The sequence below is a fragment of the Bos javanicus genome, chromosome 16 (assembly GCF_032452875.1).
Source record: "Bos javanicus breed banteng chromosome 16, ARS-OSU_banteng_1.0, whole genome shotgun sequence".
NCBI classification, from domain to species: domain Eukaryota; kingdom Metazoa; phylum Chordata; class Mammalia; order Artiodactyla; family Bovidae; genus Bos; species Bos javanicus.
The window spans coordinates 43,256,820-43,280,625 of NC_083883.1; the positions used below are offsets into that span (position 1 = coordinate 43,256,820).

Consider the following 23,806-nt stretch of genomic DNA (forward strand, 5'->3'; position numbering starts at 1 on the left):
ACACTGAAGTGCCTTAGGTTGTGTTTCCAGCGGTCGTGTTTTCAGGAGAAACCTCTAACTGGAGAAGTTCCAGAGCGCTGGAGGTAACAGACGCCTTTTCCAGTAGCTTACCTATGAAGTGCAAGAGAAATGTTGCGGTGGCTGGAAGGTGTGGGGTGGAGTGGCGTTCTCTGTCTTGCCTTTCATTTGGGAGAGATGCCAGCATACTTGTAGTCTGTTACGGAAGAACCAGCAACGAGGGAAGACACCAGACAGGGAGAATTGCAGGAGTCAAATCAAATGGGTCAGGGGGACACGAAACCAGAGCCTAAGAAGAGCTGGCTTTAAATCTGAGAATTACTGGGTCCTCTGCGTCTCACCTACGAGGTTAAAGAAAATGTCAGCCTCCCTAGGTAGCGGCGGAGTGGGGGTCGGCTGCAGCCAGGTTCTCAGGCTGATTCCACCCCAACTCAAACTCCCCAGCTCGCCCCCAGCAAGAACTGCCTCCGCACATGCGCAGTGCGCGCACGTCGCGCTGGCCGAGGCACTCTCGCGAGAAGAGCCGCGCCAGCCGGAAAAATGGCGCCTCCTAGTCCCCGAGAGTCCAAGGCCCAGTCAGCCACGACCGCGGCCAAGTCTGACGGGGAAATGGTGCTGCCGGGCTTCCCGGACGCAGACAGCTTCGTGAAGGTGAGTTCGTGACGCCTCGAGGGCATCGGGAGCCGCCCGCGGCTGACCGGAAGCAGGCCCGGACCCTCTGGGCGGCCGCCCACCCGGCCGCGTGCACGATGCAGCCGAGCCCCGGGAGAGGGTTAAAGGGGCTTGTGCCCTCTCCCGGCACAATCTGCCTCTTCACCCTCCGGGGATGGGGCTTCGCTCGCTGACACTGGGGGACTCCCCACACCCCAGGGTCCTGGATCTCCCGTTTGAACCCTTGCAGTCCCGAGCATGGAGAGCTGTCGCCACGTCATAGGAAGGGATTTCTGGTCACCCTGAAGCCACCAGTCCTCGCGACCCCGACCCCGCCCAGGCCTGAGCCATTCAAACAACTCTCCGGAGAGGCTCGGCTGCTTCAAGCTGCCCACACTTGCTGTCCTCCCCTCCCGCGGCGGGGATGGCCCTTCTTCCCTCTCCTGAGGTCCAGCCCTACATAATCCTAAACCCTGGGTTTAATGTAGAGCTGCCACCGAGTGTCCCTCCTGCAGGTGCCATAGAACATTGATCAGTGCCTCCTTCCATAGAGTTCATTTGGATTATTTGTCTAATGGTGCTTAAATATGAACAAACAAATCTGGAATTAAACATCTCATGCATAGCTCTTACAAGACCATGCAGCTAAAATAGCTTGTAAGTTAGCACTACAAATTCCCTAAAACTCCACTTGCATTTTGTCTAATTTATCATTACCACAAATTCATTTATTTGGTTCTGATTAATTCCTGGGTCACTAGCCATGGTCCTGATTGGGTGGCTCTGTGCTACCAGGAATGCCACCATGATTCAAGTTCCCATTTTCTCTCTTTTTTTCTTGGAAAACATTTATAACACAGCTTACAGTGATGTCATTTGGCTTTCATGTGACCAACCATCATTTACCCATGAGTGCCACTTTAGGTTTTTTCCCATTACCACACAGAAATTGAAATAGAGACATCCTTGACAGTAACTGAGCCATAAACACAAGTCCAGTTGTGGATGGTAACCATTCTAAATCAGTCATATGAAAGATCCAGAATATTCTTATATTGTCTGTATCTATTATGATGATGATTATTATTATTTAGCTGAGCCATGCAGCTTGTGGGATCTTAGTTCCCCAACCAGGGATTGAACCCATGCCCCTATCAGTGGAAGCACGGAGTATCAACCATTGGACCACCAGGGAACTCCCTTACACTTGTTTATCAAATTCAGAAACTAAGGTTCAAATAAATAAAATAACTTGCCTAAGGTCACAATACCAGGCTGTTTTGAATCTTAGCCTAATTATATATGTATTTGTTATTTCTATACCCATTCTCCCAAGAATGTAAGCTCCAAAACTCGTTTTCACGTTCATTCGTGTATCATAAGGGTTGGGGTAAAATCGGCACTAAATGATGCATGGAGATTGGGTATCTTCATCATTGTTGGGAAGCCCAGTACAAAATAGCTGGTTGGAAGAAGTCCTTGGAAAAATGGCGAAGGGCCAGAAGTACCCCGGCTTGATGTGCTCGGACAGAAAAACATCTCCTGCCTTTGGTTATGTCCGGCGCCAAGATTTAATAATAAATATTAAGGATGTTGCTTGAAAAAATGGGTTATGAGATAAACACATGGGTCACTTAGAGCGCGCTGTCCTTGAAATATTTTTACTGATTAGGTGTTAACCCCGTACGCGCTCTGCTGGCTGTATACTCTAAGCTCTTTGTTCCTACTTCTATAAAAAGGCTTGACTACAGAAATAAACATGTCAGTCCTTGCAAGAGACTGTCCGAGTATCCTTTCAGGTTCGTCACTTCCAAGTCCCGGGAAAAAAATCCCCAACAATCATCTAGGACAGTTCCTTATATATAGTAGATCTTGGAAAAGAAAATGAGCTGCTGGATGAATGGTGACCTGTGTCTAAAACACGCTTGTTTTTCTGGTTTTGACAGTTCGCTCTTGGGGCAGTGGTGGCAGTCACCAAGGCGTCTGGGGGCCTACCACAGTTTGGTGATGAGTATGATTTTTACCGAAGTTTTCCTGGCTTCCAGGCATTTTGTGAAACACAGGGAGACAGGTTGCTTCAGTGGTAAGTGCTATATATTCTTTTCTCATGTTGAAAGAAATGACTATGAAGAAGTAGATGATTTTTCCTGAGATTTGTATTTTTTTCTTACCATAATTTTCTGTGCTTTGGAGCTATAAAATGTAAAAATGACAATAGATTTTGATTAGGGAATGTTACTTGGTAAATTTTGAGTTTAACTTTAAAAATATATATGTTGACTATTGCAGCTATAGACAGTGAATCTTTTTAAATTAACATGGGACTTGAAAACCTAGAGCCAAGATTCTCTCACACAACCTGTGGAGTCACAAGTTTTAGCTTTCTATTTTTTTTTTAATCTATTTTATTTTTTAGTAATGGCTTTCTAATAAGTGTATTAGGACAGACATTACACAGACACTGGTTTTGTTGAACTGTTGCATGACAGAATTGGAGAATCTGTTTTAGATTTCATGTTAAAACAGTGAATGCAGAGTACATCATTTACATAGTGTTATATATCTTTTTAGAATGTAAACAAAGCCTTGGGGTAATTTCTTCCACCCCTTCAAATAACGAATGAAGAAAATAAGTCTTTGTGAGATTTAGTGAATTGCCCAGTGCCATACAACTAGCAATGTTTTTTGCTATAAGGGTGCAGGTTTTGTTAGTTTGATCTAAAAGTATTAGGGAGGACTTCCCTGGAGGTCCAGTGGCTAAGACTCTGCCCTCCCACAGCAGGTGGCCCAGGTTCGATCCCTAATCAGGGAACCAGATCCCACATGCCATAACTAAGAGTACACATGCTGCAACTAAGACTCAGCACAGCCAAATAAATAAATATTTTGTTATAGAAAGTGTTGGGAATAATCTGAGCTAAGCCTTGGGAGCTTTCTGCCAGATGAGTAAACAAGCAAACAAAAGTATACAGACTGATTTGGGTTTTCCTGTCCTTCCCAGCATGAGTAGGGTGATGCAGTACCACGGGTGCCGAAGCAACATTAAGGACCGGAGTAAAGTGACCGAGCTGGAGGACAAGTTTGATTTGCTGGTCGACACCAATGATGTTATTCTGGAAAGAGTGGTGAGTAGTTCACCTCACTCTTAAGGTAACTAACAAATGAAGAGCCTTTGTATTATTAAATAATGAAAGAAAACCCAGGCACTTCAGGAAATGAAAAGAAAGGAAGTTTAGCATTTCTTGCCCATAACAATATTCCCTCCTCTGATGATTGGCTTCTTTTCCCCCAAAATAACACAGTTGTCTTCAGATACATCACTTCAGAATATTACTTCCCCTGGGGATGCCTGTTTTTAAAGTGCCTTTGTCAGAAATCTACCCTGCAGATTTGCCAGTTCCATTTTGTTGCAGGAGAAGAGGCCTCTGGATACAGGGCACAACCAACATTTAATCCATTTTTACTAGGTTTCCCAGGTGGCGCTAGTGGTAAAGAATCTGCATGCCAATGCAGGAGACACAAACAAGAGACTTGTGTTCACTCCCTGGGTCGGGAAGATCCCCTGGAGGAGGAAATAGCAACCCACTCCAGTATTCTTGTCTGGGAAATCCCACGGACAGAGGAGCCTGTTGGGCTACAGTCCATGGGGTTGCAAAGAGTTGGACACGACTGAGCACACACACATTCGGTCTTCTAACTACCCTGAGTTCCGTGATTAGAGGGACACGTGGCTCATTGAGATAGCGAGCCAACCGGCTTCTTCTGCCTAATTCTGTGGCAGAATATTCCTGACAGAAATGTACAGCTTGTCCAAAACATAGCTAATGCTCAGCCATATGACAGTCCTGTGGATGTTTAAATCATGCTGTCCTGTCCCATGAAGTCATCTCTTCCATGGTCTAGATGCCCACAGGTCTTTCAGTGGTTTGCTCAAATTTTCTGATTTCAAGTCCTACCATTTGTCAGCTAGGTGCACCACTGTTGGTAGTGCCCAAACTGAGACCCCACATCTGGTGCTGCTGTACAAAATACGGGTAGATGAGGACAGCTGTCATTCTCACTCTGATTACCATTCCTCAATGTTTAATGCAGGCTAGGATGGTAGGCCACATCATCCTGTTAAGTCACTTTTGAATTTTCAGCCCAATTCAGAACTGTGAAGAGAGTCAGTCAAGGGCTGGGAGTGCCTGATCACTGCCCTACCTTTGAGCAAGTAATGCTTTAATTACTTGGGTTGACTTTAAAATCACGTCTCCTACAGTTATTCGCTCTTAAAAATGTGTACTCTTGGATGTAATTCTCTGGCTATGTTTCGTAAAATTTTAGGTAATTAACTCTGTTAACCCTTAAAAGGAAGATACTAAACTAATACCTCTTGCACTCTTAGGGCATTTTACTGGACGAAGCATCAGGCGTGAATAAGAATCAACAACCTGTCCTCCCTGCAGGGTTACAGGTCCCCCAAACCATAGTGTCCAGCTGGAACCGGAAGGTGAGGGCTGCTTTTCAGAGGCACTGGAGTATCTGATATCAACCTTAGGGTCTTTGCCCTTTCTCATTTGCATTTCTGTTCTAATTTATTGAACACAGAACTCGCCACTGCCTAACTTGTTCTCATAAACAGACACAACCTAATTCCACCCTCTAGTCGACTTTGCAGCCACCACCCCACACCAGGGTCACACATACGTTCTTAAATGGGTGGCCGTTGGCGTAAAACGGAATTTAGTTTTCTAAGTTTTCAAGTTGCTGTGTTATAAAGTATTTGTATTTGTTGATCATAGGCAGGAGAATATAGCAAAAAAACAAAATCTGAAACTTTCCGGCTGCTTCATGCAAAAAACATCATCCGACCTCAGCTTAAGTTCCGAGAGAAGATCGACAACTCTAACACACCATTTCTTCCCAAAATCTTCATTAAGCCCAATGCTCAGAAACCCCTCCCTCAGGGTAAGTGGTACCAACTCTGCCCAACAACACAAGTGAAGGGGGAGAGGTCTCCCTCCCGTCTTCCTTTGTTCAAATTCAGAGGGAGCCAGTTAACCCTTGGTAACTAGACAAAGTGTAAACCTGTCTTTGTTGCTGCTTGGGTCTCCAGCACTCTCCAAAGAAAGACGGGAACGCCCACAAGACCGCCCTGAGGACTTGGATGTCCCCCCTGCCCTGGCAGATTTAATCCATCAGCAGAGAACCCAGCAGGTGGAGCAGGACATGTAAGTGTTCACCTGTCTGAGTGTCCTGTTGTGAGACTTGACCAGCATGTGTGTTTTCACTCTGCGTCACTTTTGTAAAATGTGTGAATGAGAGCAGAACCTGAGGAGTGGGTGACTCTTCCTCTCAACCCGAGGTGAATCTTACCAGCTGACCTCCTGCTTGTGTTCACAGAGGGCCTCACACAGTCCTAAGAGCTGCCAGTTGCTCTCGTCCCTGCTATACAGATGAAAGAACCAAACTTGAGATGCTAACTTCCCACAGAACTAGAACTTCAAACCCAAGTTTTCTTAGAATTTTCTTTCCTTTGTACCACTCTGCCTCTCTTGTCAGGTGGGGTCTCACACAGGAAGGTAAGGCTCACTTGTAAACTTAGCACAGAAAAGGCCTTCTCCCTGGCAGTATAGGCAACTTGGAAAAACTTTGCTATAAACAGACAATAGGACTTTGCCTTCAGTGTAAAGAAAAAACTTGAGGGGGACTTGGTCAGTGTTGGTCCTTCTCTCACACTTAGCCAGAGCGTCGGGGCATTCATGCCTCAGCCCCAGCTCTGCACTGTGAGGCCTCCAATCAAGTGCTGGAGAAATAAAGGTGCTGAAAGGCGGCCCTGCCCTCAAGGAACTCAAAAAAGACAGGATTCTTATGCCAGAATCTGATAGCAGATTCTTATGCCAGAATTCTGATAGCAGAACTGAAGAAAATGCATCATTTAGTATATGACAGCTGAGGTATTTGCCCCATCCTCTCTCACCTCACAGATCCGTTATTCCAGATCACAAAAAATTATATATTTCACCTTTCTGTATTATCTGCAGTAGCAGCTATACAGTGTTTTTCCAATTAGTGCTCAAATCTTTATAAATGAATAGATTTTTAATTGTTATACTTTTAAGGGTGAACAAGTTGCACCTAATTTTTTTTTTATACACTTGAATTATCATTGAAGCAATGATGCTTTTTAAAATATTTTCACAATGGTCTTTTCTTATTTGTTTTAACAAACTGGATTAAAAGAGTTGTTCTTCCTTGAATCATGGAGTTAATCACAAAGATTTTTCTTTTTGTTTTTTTTTTCGTTTGTTTTTTATTGTAGTGTAATTGCTTTACAGCGTTGTGTTTCTGCTGTACAACAAAAGGAATCACCTGTATGTACAAATAAATCCTCCCACCTTCTTGAGCCTCCCTCCCACCCACCCCTTCAATATCCCACCCCACTAGGTCGTCACAGCACCAGGCTGACTCCCCGTGCTGTACGGCAGCTCCCCACCAGCTGGCCATTGTACTCATGGTAGTGGATGTCTGTCAGTGCCACTCTTCATTTGTCCCTCCTTCTTCCCCACCATGTCCACAGGTCCATTCGCAACATCTGCATCTTTCTTCCTGCCCTGCAGATAGGTTCACCAGTACAGTTTTTGTAGATTCCATATATGTGTGTTAATATACCATATTTGTTTTTCTCTTTCTGACTTGACTTCAGTCTGTTTGACAGACTCTAGGTCCATCCACTTCTCTATAAATGACCCCGTTTTGTTCCTTTCTGTCTAATACTCCGTTGTGTATATATGCCACGTCTTCCTCCACCCATCAGTAGACATTTAGGTTGCTTCTGTGTCCTAGTTGTGTATAGTGCTGCAGTGCACAGCGGGGTGCATGTGTCCTTTTGAGTTACGGTTTTCTTAGGGTATACCCCTGGTGATGAATTGCCGGGTCATACGGTAGTTCTGTTTTTAGTTTTTTAAGGAACCTCCGTGTTGTTTGCCATAGTGGCTGTATCAGTTTACATTCTGACCAGCAGTGCAAGAGGGCTGCCCTTTCCCCACACCTCTCCAGCATTTATTGTTTGTACCTTTTCGTTTTACTGATTCAGGTTTGCGCATCCTTATCAATATGAACTAGATCACTTCATGCCACCAGACTCAGTCCTTCAAAAGCCAGAGCCTCAGGTGAGTGCCGATCTCAGCTGATGGTGGTTCCCAGGTAGCCCAGGAATAAGCAGGTACATCAATGACTGGATGCAGTTTTGGCTTTCTTTAGTTGCTTTTATAGTATTGGGGTGGCCAAAAATTCGTTCGAGTTTTCCCGTAAGATGTTATGGAAAGCCAAACGAATTTTCTGGCTACCCAAATAGAAGGGTGTGACTTCAGATCATTTCTTGGACTCATAATTCACTTTGTCCTTTAAGGAAAGACGATGGTTCATAGTCTTCTCCTTCTCCCTGTACTTTTGTGATGCAGTTATACAGACCTGTAGGAGAGACACCCTGCCACTTCGTGTCCACACTGGATGAACTAGTGGAACTCAACGAAAAGCTCCTGAAGTGTCAAGAATTTGCGGTAGACTTGGAGGTAACTTTTTAGTGACCTAGAAGGAAGTGTTTACATTTTCTGTGAGTTCACCTATTCAAGAAGTATAAAAGTAATACTAATTTAAACCTGTTTTTTGGTAATAATCACATTGTTTATTACTGATTTTTCAAAATCAATTTAACTGTAAGCCTGATACAAATCCTTTTTTCGCTGTTTCCCCTTCTTTCTGTGTATTTTAGCACCACTCTTACAGGAGCTTCCTGGGGCTCACCTGCCTGATGCAGATTTCCACCCGGACAGAAGACTTCATCATTGACACTCTGGAGCTTCGCAGCGACATGTATATTCTCAACGAGAGCCTCACAGACCCAGCTATTGTTAAGGTTAGCCAGCCTTTTCCCACTCTTACATGTGAGCACACGATTTAAGTGCTTCCCAATTTACTACTGTCGTCATTTCAGCATAGCCCCAGGAAAGCTGAGAGAAAAAATTGTAACTTCCTCCACTCGTGTGGGCTTCCCTGGTGGCTCAGATGGTAAAGAATCTCCCTGCAATGCAGGAGACCCAAGTTTGATCCTTGGGTTCTGGGTCACCACCCAGAAAAATGTTAAAGCACTTTAATGAATACTGCAGCGAGCCCTTGATCTCAAGATTGTTGGACTTAATGACTGTCCTTGAAGCTAGCAACGTGGCTTTCTTAGCGTCATCAGCTGTTAGCACTTAAAAGCATGCAATTAGGATTGTAGAGGACTGTGGCCCAAACTAAAAGAAGCATGTAAAACTGAACCATCTTATTCTTTATCCTGGCATCTATTCCAGTATTCTAATAACCTAGGGACAGAGTTCATTTCAGAGCACAAACGGCCCTGTGCCTCTGTACTGCACGGCTTTGGTTTTATTTTCAGGTCTTCCATGGTGCTGATTCAGACATAGAATGGCTTCAGAAGGACTTCGGGTTGTACGTGGTGAACATGTTTGATACCCACCAGGCAGCTCGCCTTCTTAACCTGGGCAGGCACTCCCTGGACCACCTGCTGAAGCTCTACTGCAGCGTGGAGTCGAACAAGCAGTACCAGCTGGCCGACTGGCGGATACGGTCAGTTTGTTCTTGATGAGCAAACAGGGCTGGCGGAGGGAGGCCTGGGTGGTTGTAGCACCATTTGGATCTCTCTTTCTTTTTTTTAAGTTTATTTTTGGCCGCACTGGGTCTTCATTGTTGCAAGCAGGGCCCACTCTTTATTGTAGAGCTTGGGCTTCTCATTGCAGTGACTTCTCTTGTTGCGGACCCCAGCCTCGAGGGGTGGGCTCCGTAGTTGTGGTGCATGGGCTTAGTTCCCAGACCAGGAGTCGAACACCTGTCTCCTGCACTGGCAGAGTCTTACTCACTAGACCACCAGGGAAGTACCCCATTTGGATCTTGAGTTGAATGTCATTGGGCTTTTCTCCATTTGTTTTTAGTGGCATAAGGACAGCTGGAAGGTTTAGAATAATGTAGAGTTAATGTTGGACTGATTATGTTACATAGAGGAGAATGTTAATAAATTTCAGTTTAGTTTTGTGATGTGAAATATTTAAAAGTTTTAAAATGGAAGTAAATTTCGTTTAAAAAAAATGCTTCATATTTATCGAGGAGGAAATTAGATTGTACTTGAACATAAATTATAAGAAAAAGTGAAAAGAATGTTTCATGTTTGAAAAAGTCAGGAATTACTATCTTAGATAAACAAATAAATAGTGCATCATGCTGCATGGAAATAGTTGAAATTGCCATGCCATGTCAGCGTTTGTCCATGTCAGTCTCTTGTTTGTAATCCACATCTCCCTGGTACATGTGTGTGAAATGGTCTCCCATAAGTGTGAGAGAATTCTAAGAACAGAGCTGACTTAGCTTTGTAAGCAGTATTTACTGTAATCTAAATAATTTATAGTGGAGTAATTACTGTAGAGTAATTTACAGTATAGTAAATATAGCACATCGTAAATATATACTATATAAATATAATAATTTATAGTATAGTAATTTATAGTATTTACTATAATCTAAGGCTGTTAGGGAGTCTTGCCACACTTTGTGGGATTCTTGCTCCCCTTGGTCATTTTCAGATGGCTGGCTTCCTCTCTGAGGCTGTAGCTATTGTATGCAAAAGCACCAAACTCTTCTGCACGTCTCATGCCAGAAAGTCTCAAGAGAATTTAGTAAAGTTGAACTATAAGATGAAAATTGATAAAATCTAAAAACCACTTCCTTTTACTTGACCATTGCCACATGCCACACAGTGGGATAAGATTCACATTCAACACAGGGCCCTGATTTTTAACCACATCGTTGCCCTACTGCCCCTTCTGCCCAGCTGTGGAAAGAGCGGCTTGTCCCATGAGGATGCTGGAGAAGCTGGTGGGGCTGTAGTATTGGCCAGGGGAGACTCTTGAACTTCAGCAGGAACCCACAGGGTAGATGAGTCAAATTGCCACCTCGGGGGAAACCAGGGAAACAGCGTTCTCTGTTGCAACCCTAGACCTCTGCCGGAGGAAATGCTGAGCTACGCCCGAGACGACACTCACTACCTGCTGTACATCTATGATAAGATGCGGCTGGAGCTGTGGGAGCGCGGCAACGAGCAGCCCACACAGCTGCAGGTGGTGTGGCAGCGCAGTCGAGACATCTGCCTCAAGGTACAGCCCGGGCCCAGGTTCTGTTCGGGTCCCCGTGCTCTGCTTTGCTCTTTTATTTTTAAAAAATTTTTGAAATGAGTTAATTTATTTTGGCTGTACTAGGTCTTTGGTGCTACACACGGCTTTCTCTAGTTGCAGCAAGTGGGGCCTACTCTCTAGTTGGGGTTTGCGGGCTTCTCACTGCAGTGGCGTCTCGTTGCAGAGCATGGACTGTAGGCACACGGGCTTCGGTAGTTGTGGCACAAGGGCTCAGTGGTCGTGGCGGTGCGTGTCTGCTTTGCTGTTTACGTTCGTGAAAGAGCCCAGTGTCCTGAAGAGCCCAGGGCACAGTATTGATTCCCACTTATCTTGAATGTTCTTTAATATTTTGCAGAAATTCATCAAACCCATCTTCACAGACGAATCTTACCTGGAACTCTATAGGAAGCAGAAGAAGCATCTGAACACACAGCAGTTGACAGCCTTTCAGCTGCTGTTTGCCTGGAGGGATAAAACAGCTCGTCGGGAAGATGAGAGTTATGGGTAAGGGACTGTCGATCCCTTTCATTCTTGCTAGGTCTGGTGACAAGGAAATAATGGGCTTTTTCAACTCTTTTCACCATGAAAGTTGATTATATTTTCCCAGGGTTACAGCACATCATGGAACTTGTTGGCAGAATTTAATGGGATCCTGTTGTGTGTTTTATTCCAGATACGTCCTGCCAAACCACATGATGCTAAAGATAGCTGAGGAGCTGCCCAAGTGAGTGAGGGCTGATTAATGTGCTCTGACTTCCTCAGTAGAGAAAGTACTTGTCCTTCAGATCCGGCTTCCCTGATTGTTGTTACCTCAGAGCTGTTTACTCAGAGCAGATTAGTGCTCTGAGGAAGTTAGCAAGTCCAAGGAATGCAGAATCTCTGCCCGTGCCCTGCCATTTAGGAAGCAGAGCTTCTGAACTGGAGCTGTTTCTATGTTTATCCCTTATATGGACTCCCGTGTAAGTCTCTGGGCTTCTCAGGTGTCTCAGCAGTAAAGAATCCGCCTGCCAATGCAGGAGACATGGGTTCGATCCCTGGGTGGGAAAGATCCCCTGGAGGAGAAAATGGCAACCCACTCCAGTATTCTTGCCTGGAAAATCCCATGGACAGAGGAGCCTGGTGGGCTACAGTCCATGGGGGTCACAAAGAGTTGGACGCCACTGAGTGACTTAACAGCAGCCTCAGCGTGTAAGTCTCTGAGCCTGGAGCATCCACTTTAAAGGAGAGAAAATGTCTCAGACTCTTTCATCTGTACCTCCTTCTGGATTAAGGTGGCTCATGATTTTAGATTCTTATGATGTTAATTGGAGTGTAAGCAAAGAATTAAAGCTCATCATCACCTGGCACCTCCTTGCAGGGTTGCAGGTGAGCAGAGCTGTGGGGCTGCGTTCCAGCCCGCCCTGAGAGCAGGAGGCAGCAGTAGGAGGCGTCTGCTCAGGGCTAAGTGCAGCAGAGAGCACGTCTCGGAACAGCCCGCGGGGCCACCCTGACAGACCATGTTCCCTCAGTTCTCACCTGAGCGCCTACAGTCTGGCTTCAGCGGGTCGTTGTTATTTCCTGTAGCCTTTGTGGGCTGAGCTCCTGGGCAATGTTGAATGTGTTCTCACTTCCTTCAGGGAACCTCAGGGCATCATCGCTTGCTGTAACCCCGTGCCTCCTCTTGTACGGCAGCAGATCAACGAAATGCACCTTCTGATTCAGCAGGCACGAGAGATGCCTCTGCTCAAGGTAAGAAGCTCCCCAACTCCACAGGTTCTCAGCTCTGTCTGTTGGCGTCTTGCTCCTTATAATCTCCTTCACACGTGAGTTGGTCTCCACTCTGAAAAAAAGCAAGAGGAAATAACAGGATTTAGGAAATCCAGTGGGTGTGTCTTTTTGATAGTCAGAAGCTAAAGTTCATCCTTTTTTTAAAAAAATTTTATTTGTTTATTTTTGGCTGTGCTGGAGCATCATTGCTGCATGGGCTTGTCTGTATTTGCGGCAAATAGGAGCTAATCTTCATTGCAGCATGCAGGCTTCTCATTGCAGTGGCTTCTCTTGCTGCCAAACACAGGCTCTAAGGCGCACAGGCTTCAGTAGTTTGGCTCAGCAGTTGCAGCTCCCGGGCTCTAGAGCACAGGCTCCATAGCTGTGGCACATGAACTTAGTTGCTCCACAGCATGTGGGGTCTTCTCAGACCAGGGATTAAATCCACGTCTCCTACATTGGCAGGCAGATTCTATACCACTGAGCCACCAGGGAAACCCTCATCCTTCTTTCTTTGCAACCTTATCTTTGTTAATCCAAGGGCCAGTGATGTCTCATGATGTCTGATGATGGGCTGGTTAGCTGTTGTCCCGAGGCAGTCAGCCTTGCAGGATAAAATGGAGTGGGGATCTCAGCACAGAGACTGCATTTTGGAAGGCTGGCAGTAGTCCAAACTGAGATGATAAGAGCCCTGATGAGTGTGTCGGTCACAGGAATAGAAGGGAAAAGACAGGTTCAGGAAACATCTTCAAAAGCAAAGATTGATGGGACTTTATACCAGGTGGTGACAGTGGCCACGGTTCTTTTCTGAGCACCATGCTAAGTACTTTAGAGGTGTTCTCTGAATGGCAAGTAGAGTTGAAGATAATGGAAGTGGAGTCAAGGACCACTCACTCCACACAAGAAAGCCGAGGTGACAAGAAACAGGAGCACCCCGGAGAGAAGGGAATTCAGAAAGAGCTAACTGTGAAGAAGATGCTAAAGTTTAGGCAAATTTAGATGAAAGCAGGACGCCCAGCCCATAATACAAACCCATACGTACACACATACCAACACACCGGTGTTCTTGTGTAGATATTACAGTATGTCTACACAAGATTATGTGTAGATTTACATATGTGTGTGTGTTTTGTTTTGTTTTTTAATCCATACAAACATTATTCTGCCCTTGCCATGGGGTGGGAGAGAGGGTGTTCAGAAAGATATGCATGTTTTGATTTGTGTTTTAATTGACACAGTTTTTAATGTTTTGTCTCAGTAATAATATTAGCATGTGTAAAACATGTTTGTAACTTTTTGAAAGATTATTGATCACAGGCGACTTGAAATCAGCCCCTTTGAGGTGAAAAAAAAAGAGAATCTGAGGATAAGCACATTTAATGTCTTCATCCTAATATTTCTTTCTTGACTCTATACTTTGTCCAAGTAAAGAGCAAAACGCCAGTGACTAGACAAAAATCTTTCTCAGGCTCTTTGGAATCCTTCTGTATTGTGCCTCACTGTGATAAAGGGTTTTATTCTTTCATCCAACAAATAATTACTGAGCACAAGTAATTACGGTGCCAGGCACTGGAAGGGGTGAAGGGACGAGAGAAAGTCTCGGGCGCTTGAGAGACACCGTCTAGTGAAGAGACATGTCTGCACTGAGAGAAAAAAGAGAATGATTGTGTCAGCAAATTTAGGGAACTTTCCTCACATTCTCTCTGTTTTGACTCTGTAGTCTGAAGTCGCAGCGGGAGTGAGGAAGAGTGGGCCGCTGCCCAACCCTGAGGTACCGTGATGTGTTCATTGTGGCTTTTTCAGAGGGAGGGAGGGGGATCCAGTCACAGCCTGGACAGACCCAGCCTCCCTCACAGACACCAGGGCCTGTCACCTGGTCACAGAGCTGCCGCCTGCCTGCAGGTCCTTCACGCCGGCCTGTTGCTTTCTTTTTGACACAGAGATTGGAGAATGTTCTCTTTGGCCCCCATGACTGCTCCCATACCCCGTCAGATGGCTACCCTCTCGTCCCAACTGACGGTAACGAAGAGGCCCCTGGCACGTCCTGGGGGTGGGGCTGCCCGGTGTGCCGCCCCGTAGGCTTGGCCCATGCTGACTCCCCTCCCTGTAGGGCCTGTGCCGATGCAGAAACAGGAGGGCCTCCTCTCCGCCCAAGAAGACGAGGAGAACCTGCCAGACATCAGATGTCTTGTCGCTACCGCTGTCGTCACATTATTTAACGTGAGTGACACCATCCGGGACGTGACCCAGACTGGGGGGATGTGCTGGCTTTATCAGACAGGAGGCCGTCTGCCGGAAGTGGAAGCCAGTGGCGGTGGGGGTGGGCGGGAAGCCCATTGGCCAGATGGTGTTTGCTGCCCTGATGAGGTCTGTGAGGGGAGGTGAAGGGTTCTGTGTGCTGCCTGAGGAAATCCTCAGGGGAAGTGCCCCCAGGGAGCCGGACAGGAGCTCCAGGGACATATAAACAGGGGCCTTTCTTCCCCATTCATCCAAGGTCAATCGAGGGCCAGTTTATCCTGATTCCCAGAAGGGGTGGAACAGCGTTTCCAGTGAACTCATAGCGTGTGCTGGGTATACTTTCCTGACGACCGCCAGCATCATCTATGTGTGCTTTGGATGAAAAGAAGGAAAAAAGAAAAGCATTTCTCCCCAATCTGGCCTGTTAGATTAAGTGAGCAGCAGGAGATGCAAGTACCAGGAAGTGGGTAGGAGCTTGTTCCCCACTCCCAGGGAGGCTGAGTAGAGACTCCATCCAGTGTGGCACACTTGGGGACCTTGTTCCTGGAGTCCAGCCTGGGATACGATAGAGCTTGTCCTGGTCGATCCCACCCATCACGCTTCTCCTTTCCACCACAGACATGAGCTCTGGGTTCTGTGCAAAAGGAAGACCAGGGTGTATGTGCTGGTCAGGATGGATAGTTACTGAGGTGACCAGGAAAAAAGGAAATCACACAGATAAAATCTGAATACAGCACACAATAGATGTGAAAGAAAGTGGAAGTGTTAGTCATTTAGTTGTGTCCAACTCTTTATGACCCCATGGACTGTAGCCCACCAGGCTCTGTCCAAGGAATTCTCCAGGCAAGAATACTGGAGTGGGTGGCCATTCCTTTCTTCAGGGGATCTTCCTGACCCAGGGATCAAACCTCAGTCTCCTGCATTGCAGACGGATTCTTTACCGTCTGAGCCACCAGGAGATGGAACAGATGTGGTAAGAAGGAAAAACTATAATTTCTGGAAAGAAGGAACTGAGAAAGAGAAGCAAGAATACTGTCTGGATAAAGAACAAGTTTCATTCTTAGCACGTGTTCAGGTGGTAAGAAGCTGGGTGGTCCAATCCCATTCACAACTCTCCCATCACACTCAGATGCTGCGCCAGAGCCAGGGAGGTGAAGTACCACTTGCAAGATGTATTAACTGTCTGGGAGTGAACTTTCCTTTTCTCTTAACTACATACAGTTAGTCTTGTTTGAGTAGCCAGTGCAAAAAGAAGTCTAGGACCTTTAGTTGACCAAGGTGATTAGGCAGCTAAAGATGTGAGCATGAACTTGCAGCTATATGGATGTGTAAGTGCTGTGTGTTGTCTAGCAGAGGCTGCATCCGTGTTCCTGGTGCTCAGGAAGCCTGACTACAGAGAAGGCCAGGGGCTAGCGCAGGCTGATGCCCCTGGTGAGAGCGACATTCTGTTGCATAGTTTTGTTGGTCACCTATAAAGGTGTATGACTTTAAATTTCAGCTAATTTCAGGTTACAACCCCAGGTTCTCCAGTCAGCCAGATCTGGGTTTACATCCTCATTCTGCCCCTATTAGCTGTAAGGCTCTGGAAGACTTTCTTAAGCTCTCTCAGCCTCAGTTTCCTCATCTGTACGATGGTGAGAGTAACACCACATACCTTGTAGGTTGTAAGGATGTGGTGAGAACTCATCAATTCAATGAGTGTGTATTGGGACTTCCCTGGCACTTCAGAGGTTAAGACTCCACGCTTCCACTGCAGGGGGCACAGGTTCAATCTCTGGTTGGGGAACTGAGATCCCACGTGCCGTGTGGCGTGGCCAATAAATAAGTAACTTTAAAAAGTCAGCTGTTGGCGTTATTACTATTACTGTTACTCCTCTTGCGGCATCTAATATCATAAAATGGTCACGATTGTAAGCCATTGTTCTCTGTCCCTGCAGGAACCTAGTGCTGAAGGAAATGAAAAAAGTCCATTAACGGTTGCACAGAAAAAAGCCCAGAACATAATGGAGTCCTTTGAAAATCCATTTCGGATGGTAAGTGCTGGTTACATATGTTAAGGGCTGACAGAAGAGGCAGAGCTTTCTGCAGCTGTAGGTGCCTTTTGCCTGAAAAAGGAACCGAGAGACTTCAGAGACCGAAGAAGCCTCACCACCGTGACGTCATCCCTGGCAGTTGGTGAAGACCCCGAGTCAGGTCTTCTGAGACCAGGTCAACAAGAGGACCCCACTTGAGGGCCAGGCAGCTGCAGCCAGGCTGACACTTTGCATTGAGGCCTCCTAAGATGTAACCAGCAAGACACCCGCATCTGAGTGCTACTGAATTCTGGGTCCAGATTCTGTTTCTCAGCATTTAACATGACTGTTTCCATTTCTCCAGTTTCTGCCTTCAGTAGAACACCGGGCTCACATTTCTCAGTCAGCAAAGTTTGATCCATCATCGAAAATCTATGAAGTAAGTGGATTTGTCACCCTTTCTAAGAGTGAACTTTCTAAGAAAAGAGGACTTCTTAATTTCTTAAACCAGGTTTCTGTTCTAAACAAGCCCATCTTTGAACCTCCCTGAAAATGAGTGCAAGAAACACTTCATATATAAGCATTGTTTCCAGAGAGAGGAGCCAGACTTTAATCAGATTCTTGAAAGCATTGGGGAACTTTTTAAAGAAACAGGTCTTTGTTTTTTGTTTTTTTTAATTAAAGTTTAATTTACAAGGTATACAGTATACAGATATGAAATGTACAGCTTGATGCATTTCTATTTATGAATATTACTTTAACGCTCTTAAAGATGACAGCTTAAATTTTGAAACATTCTATTGTATGTTGTGTGGTTTGTTTTAACAGCATTTTAAGTAAGAATAAGAATCCATCTTCCCTGGATCCCCATGAGATATTCCTGGGAGCCGTCATGTTAATTGTCTGTTAAAAGCCCTCTTCCTCCCTGCGGGAGGTGGTGCTCTGATCAGATGGGTGGCCTGGCTCCCTCTGCCCCCGACCGACCCCCACCCCTGTACTTCTCTTTAGGCCAGAGAGTCAGGCCAAGGGACTTCTCTGGTAGTCCAGTGGTTAAGACTCCACGCTTCCCAATGCAGGGACGAGAGTTCCATCCCTAATCAGGGAACTAAGCTCATACGTGCCATGTGGCACGGCCGAAAAAAAAACAAAACAGAAAAGAGAATCAGGCTGAAATCCTGATGGGCCTCTGCCCTGTTGCTATTGGTAAGCCTGCTGTTTTTAGAAACAGGGAGTCAGGTGAGGTTTCTGCTGTCTCTTCTCTTCCCCCCGGTTGTGGCTTACTCAGGGCAGCCATCTGTGCCCCCCCACCCCCCTGCCCACCAGACTTACCATTTCCTGTCACCGAGATGTGTTCTCATGCCCCAGGTAAATGTGTTGTAAAGAAGCACATTAGACTCGCAGAAGTCCTGCCTTGAACACCATCTCTACCATTTATTAACCATGTCCCCTTGGACACGTTACTTAGCTTCTCCCAACCTATTTCCTGTCTGTAAAGTGGGTGTGATGATGGTACCTCTGCCTCAGAGTCATAGAAGGGACTGAATGGTTGGATATGCAGACATCCAACCCAGTGCCTAGATAATATAAGTACTTTATAAATAAAGCCAGCATGAGGTCTTATTTTTCATGTCATTAGATACAGGATCATTAGATAATGGGACTTAGGACCTAGAATGTATATAGCTACCAGTCAGCATGCTCTGCATCACCTCATTAAAAGAATCATCCTAGGCAGCTGAGTTTTGGAGATTTTTTGTTGTGTTTGTTTTCATTTATAGATCAGCAACCGTTGGAAGCTGGCAAGCCAGGTACAGGTACAAAGAGAACCTAAAGAAACTGCCAAGAAGAAGGCAGCTGAGCACACAGGTAGTGTAGCGCCCACCCCCTTGTCAGCTCAGCCGGCACCTTTGGTTGAGAGCAGCCCTGGCTCACTGTTCTGTCCGGTTACTCGAGCAAAGCTCTAGGCACAGCCGAGCAGCCCCAGCCCTCCCCTCCACGGCCTCCCTTCTGCCGAGGGGTGGAAGGCAGTGAGCCGGAGATGTGTGAGCTATCAGGGCAGCGGGTACTTACGCAAAGAGAGAGGAAGTGCTGCGGCTGGGCCTAATGGGGTGCAGGCTGCTTCTGTACAGCAGTACAGGAGGCGGTCTAGTGAACGTGACATTGAGCCAAGACCCGCAGCCATCAGGGGAGAGTGTTCAGATTGGCAGCCCAGCGAGGCCAAGGCCACAGCTTGCAATACTGCTCAGAGTGACCCAGGAGGCCAAAGGGATGGGGGCAGGGGGTGGGTGGAGGGTAGGACAGAGAGCAGGCAGGAGTCTGTTGTTGGGACTTTTACTCCAAGTGAGTTGGAAGCCATGGAGGGCTCTGAGCAGGGGAGGGCCGTACCCTGACTTAGGTATGGAGGCCTCACCAGCTGCTGGGCAGAGGACAGGGCAGACAGTCCAGTCAGGAGGCAGCACAGGGTGCAGATGAAGGGGGACACTGGTGTGGATGTCATGGGGGCAGGGCAGGTGGTGGAAACTCAGAGCCTGTCATGTCGCATAGAGAAGCTGACAGCATTGGGTGAGGTAGTCCTGGACAGGAGGTTTTATCCTGAGCGCCTTGGGAGGCGGGGCTGTGTGAACAGTGAGGCTGCAGGGGGCCCGGTTAGAGGCGGAGGAGGTTTTGGTTCTGGTCCTTGACCTGTTAAGGTTGAGATCCTGACACCGCGTCCTCAGGGGAGTCACGGAGGCCGCTAGGTGAAGAGCAGGCAGGGATGTGGACCCCAAGGTTGGTTGATGAGAGGAACGTGGGCTGAGCCGCGAGGCAGGGTCCTCCAGGGATGTGGGGGTTGGGGCTGAGGGGCAGGGTGGCTGCGATCAGCAAGGGTGATGCCGCAAGCAGTGTGGCCTAGAGACCCGGCTGCCGCCACAATCACAGAGACCATTCTCTCTCTCTTGCAGCTGCCCGGGACCAGGCCCAAGAGGAGTATAGGGCAGCCGCGGAGCAGGCCGTGTCCGTCCGCCAGCAGGCTGCAGTACGTGCCTGCGTTTCTGCTTTCTCTGGTCGTGGTCTGGGGTGGTGTGGAATGTCGGGAGGGCTCACCCTCAGCGTTGGGTTGTAGGCGTCTTCCGGTTGCCGGTCCAGTAGTGCTGCCTCGTGGCCACCCCCTGCCCCCCACCCAGAAGGTTGGCGTCACTGTCCATCTGGGATGGTTCTCCCGCTGCATTTGGGATAAACATGCCTTTGGCCTGTAGAAGGAGGTGAGGCATCAAGCCCACTCTGTGTCCCACTCCACCTGGGAGCTATTTCACCCCCTGCCCCCCGGCTCCCCAGCACCCTGGAGTGCTCAGCTCTGGCCTTTCCTAGTGGCCTGACGTCATCCTCCAGCTGGGAGCTCGGCCCCTCACCGCCAGTGCTCCTCTCTCCGTCCCCAAGCCTGTGTTTACAGCTCTGGAGGCATCGTGTGCCTCACAGGGTGCTCACAGGGGTCACACACACAGAGTGGCCTCCTGCCCTGGTCGTGGCTGTGCTTCCCTCTTACAGATCTGTTCAATCCACAGCTAGAGAACGCTGCCAAGAAGAGAGAGCGGGCGACGAGTGACCCGAGGACGACAGAACAGAAGCAAGAGAAGAAACGCCTCAAAATTTCCAAGAAGCCAAAAGACCCAGATCCACCAGAAAAAGACTTCACTCCCTATGACTACAGCAAGTTGGATTTCAAGGCTTTTGCTGGTGAGGCCAGAGGGGGTGTCCCGCAGGGACCACCTGACCACATCCCATGGGGGGAAGCAGGTGACAGGGAGGGGAGGAAAGAGCAGAACTTCAGTGGAGATTAAGCTCCACCCAAGGCCAGGCAGGCAACCTGGAATTGTGAGGGCAACACAAGGACATGACAGGGACAGGGCAGAAACCCACCACCCTCAGCCCCCAGGGCTGAGCTGCAGGAGCCACTCTGGTGGTTCATCAAGATAGTGTCCATTCTGTTAATAATTGTGGCTCCAGGCTTCTTCACAAGTTGTGCCCAGAAACACATTTTCTCAGACATACACACATAGAGGAAAGATGTGGATTGTTGAGAAAGATGTGGTTTGTTGAGACAGCCTGGTGCCTAGAAGATGACGCTCTGTGCCTCCTTAGCCTGTGAGAGCCTGTCTGTTGAAAGGACTGCAGTGACATTCCTGATGACAGAGCAGCCTCCTTGGCGACACAGCCGTCTTTTCTGCAAGAACATCCCCTCTCGCCTCAGTTTACAGACAGTGGCTTCATCCTTCACAGAAACCAGAGGGATTTCCTTGATGTGAACTGGCCAGTGCTTTAGCCACCGGCCCCTGACCTGAGAATAGACCTATGAGAAACGAGCCTGGCCTCCGGGCTGCCCTTAGCTACTGAGAACATGATTTGTGAGGTGACAACAAGCCAGAAGTTTCTGTCTGTGAAGGGCTAGTGAGCTGACAGCCCACGCTGCCTGGATCTTGTGCACCTGGCCCGGTAGTGAGTCTGTGGTGTGTATTAACTCACTCACACGGTCACCGGCCTCTCCTTTCTCTTACCTTTCAGGAAACAGCAAATCCAAACCTTCGTCCCAGTTTGACCCAAGCAAGCAGCCCCAGTCAGGCAAGGTAAGAAACAGACTGAGAATTCCAGTGGGCTTGAGGTGTATGTTGTTGACCCTCCACTGCTGGCAAGACTGGCCCATCTAGGAATCCTCTCTGTCTGCATAGCTTTTCCCTCACCTCATTTCTTCCCAGGCACAAACAATACCCATCACCTATTTCAGCAAGAAAAAAAATGTTGTGTCTCTAAAAGTGGGTGTGTGGTTTTGAAGGGTGTTACTGTTTGCTGCCTTGGGAATTATAGCAGCAGGCTGGAAACACTCCCTGTGGTACCAGTACAGGCCTGCCATTGCCCGAGTGGGCGTTGCTGCCGCCAGAGTGCAATGTGACTGGACGTCTGGCGTGGGGAGGGCAAGCGAGCCCTGTGTAGAGCCTGGCCATTCCCTCAGTAGCTCATCTGTACAGCCTGCCTTCTCTAACACCCAGAAATGTCCAGTTGCAAGGAAACCCAAGAGTCATACCCTTGGCACTGGAGGCTCTGATGGGCCGTCTGAGCCTAGGCGTGTTTTCCTGTGCGTCGTGCGGTTATGGTCGTCACTCAGCCTAGATGGTTTCTTGTCTTTTCAGAAATGCATTGCAGCCAAAAAAATTAAACAGTCGATTGGAAACAAAAGCATGTCCTTTCCAACTGGAAAGTCAGACAGGTACGTGCAAGACACCATCATGGCCAGGGAAACCTGGGGAGGCCTCACCTAGAGAGAGTCTCAGAGCACATCTCCTGGCCTGATCCCCATCTTTGTCAGTCAGAAAACTGAGCTGGGAGGAGGAGAGGTGATCACTGGAAACCACAGTCGTAACCACGCCTCCTAGGACTCCAGTCACCCTTAGCCCTCTCCCATCACCACATGGTCTCCTAGGGTCATCCCAGAGCAAATAGGTTTGAAATCTGCCTACATCAGCCCCTTTCTGAGGAAAGAGGAAAAAAAATCAGTAAGCAAATATGGATAGTCATTGTTGTCCAAGAATATTTTAGGGAATTCCCTGGCAGTCCAGTGCGTTTGCTGCTGATAATCTGGGTTCAATTCTTGGTTGAGGAACTAAGATCCCTCAAGTCGCATGGCATCGCCCAGAAAAGGGTAATTTAGTTAAAAGCCTGAAACCCTAATCCTTGCAGCAGACCCTGGGAGCAGAGGACACGCTCCCAGGATGTGGCAGCGGAGGAGGGACCATCCTCAGCTCGGCCAGCCCTCCCTCACTAGGCCACAGGGCGCTGCTGCTCCCGCCTCCACTCCTGTCCCCTGGAGTGCCCTTGGAGTGCCGGGGGCACTCTACTGCCCAGCTCAGTTCTCCTCAACCCCAAACAGACCATTGTCCCTCAGTTCTGCAGTGTTAAGGCTCACAACGTTTTATAAACTGGCTGACTGCCACCGTTAAGCCAGACTGCAAGAACTAACCCTTTTGTTTGCACACTGTCTCTACAGAGGTTTCAGGCACAATTGGCCAAAGAGATAGTGTTGGAAGACAGCTTCAGGATCCCCTGGTGGACTGGAAGCACCAGACAGTGGTGCTGGTTTTGTACAGACTCGTTTTTAAACCATTAAAAAAATAATTCTTGCTGGAAGAAAGCGGGTGCCTGACTTTTCTTTTGCGGCCACTCCAGCTCTGGCAGGCAAGAACACACCTCCTGTCCAGGTCACCCTCTACAGCGGTCTGGGGTAAGTGTGCCCTTGGAGTGTGGTTTCCGGAGAAATCCAAAACTTCCCCCGAGGAGGAATGCAGGAGACACCCAGGACTCAGGAAAGAGAGGCCTCCACAGGCCAGAGTTATGCCCACCTAACTCTCCATCCTGAGAGGATGCACTTGTCCACGCCTGCACATCATGCAAATGAAGCCAGATGGTGAAAAGTACCTTCGGGAAGAGGGACTGATGGGTGTTAGAGCCACTGGGGCTTCTCGACAGCCTGGTCTCTTCTCTATTCCTTTCTCTCTCTTTTTTTTACATTTTGTTTTTTCCCCGTTATAAAAGTAATAACATGTTTATTATAGGAAATGAGAAAAACATAGAAAAATGCAAAGAGAAAAATTCAATCATCTTTAATCTTGCGGCACAGAGAGAATGTTTACTATTTTGATGAAAAGGCTTTTTACCTTACTTGTGAATACTTTCCAAACGACCTTATATTTCTATAGTGTTTCACCTTTAAAATTTATATTATGAGACCTTTCTCATCCTGAAATTCATTTTAGCTAATGCACATCATTCAACATTTAGGTTTCCATTTTGTACTTTTTTTTTTGATTGCTGAACTCAAGCTTTTCTCTAGTTGCAGCGAGCAGGGGCCACTCTGTAGTTGCAGGGTTCAGGCTTCTCATTACACTGGCTTCTCTTGTTGCAGAG

General features: G+C 47.4%; 1 protein-coding gene across 3 annotated transcripts; it reads left to right on the plus strand.

The window, feature by feature from the left end:
• Positions 1-511: 511 nt before the first annotated feature.
• Positions 512-23,033, plus strand: EXOSC10 (exosome component 10). 3 transcript variants are annotated; one of them, XM_061382739.1, is made up of 25 exons: positions 512-669; positions 2,616-2,752; positions 3,671-3,794; positions 5,057-5,161; positions 5,454-5,619; positions 5,768-5,882; positions 7,748-7,823; positions 8,115-8,225; positions 8,426-8,569; positions 9,092-9,282; positions 10,703-10,859; positions 11,233-11,381; positions 11,551-11,601; positions 12,494-12,605; positions 14,344-14,394; positions 14,564-14,642; positions 14,734-14,843; positions 16,799-16,894; positions 17,238-17,312; positions 18,652-18,739; positions 19,816-19,889; positions 20,416-20,587; positions 21,413-21,474; positions 22,016-22,112; positions 22,890-23,033. In XM_061382739.1, the coding sequence occupies exons 1-25, from the start codon at positions 559-561 to the stop codon at positions 23,015-23,017; spliced, it is 2,781 nt and encodes a 926-aa protein (XP_061238723.1). In that variant the 5' UTR covers positions 512-558; the 3' UTR covers positions 23,018-23,033. The 3 variants fall into 3 exon arrangements, with proteins under 3 accessions (XP_061238723.1, XP_061238724.1, XP_061238725.1); XM_061382740.1 differs by having other exon boundaries at positions 513-669; positions 22,036-22,112; XM_061382741.1 differs by lacking the exon at positions 2,616-2,752 and having other exon boundaries at positions 580-669.
• The last annotated feature ends 773 nt before the right edge of the window (positions 23,034-23,806 follow it).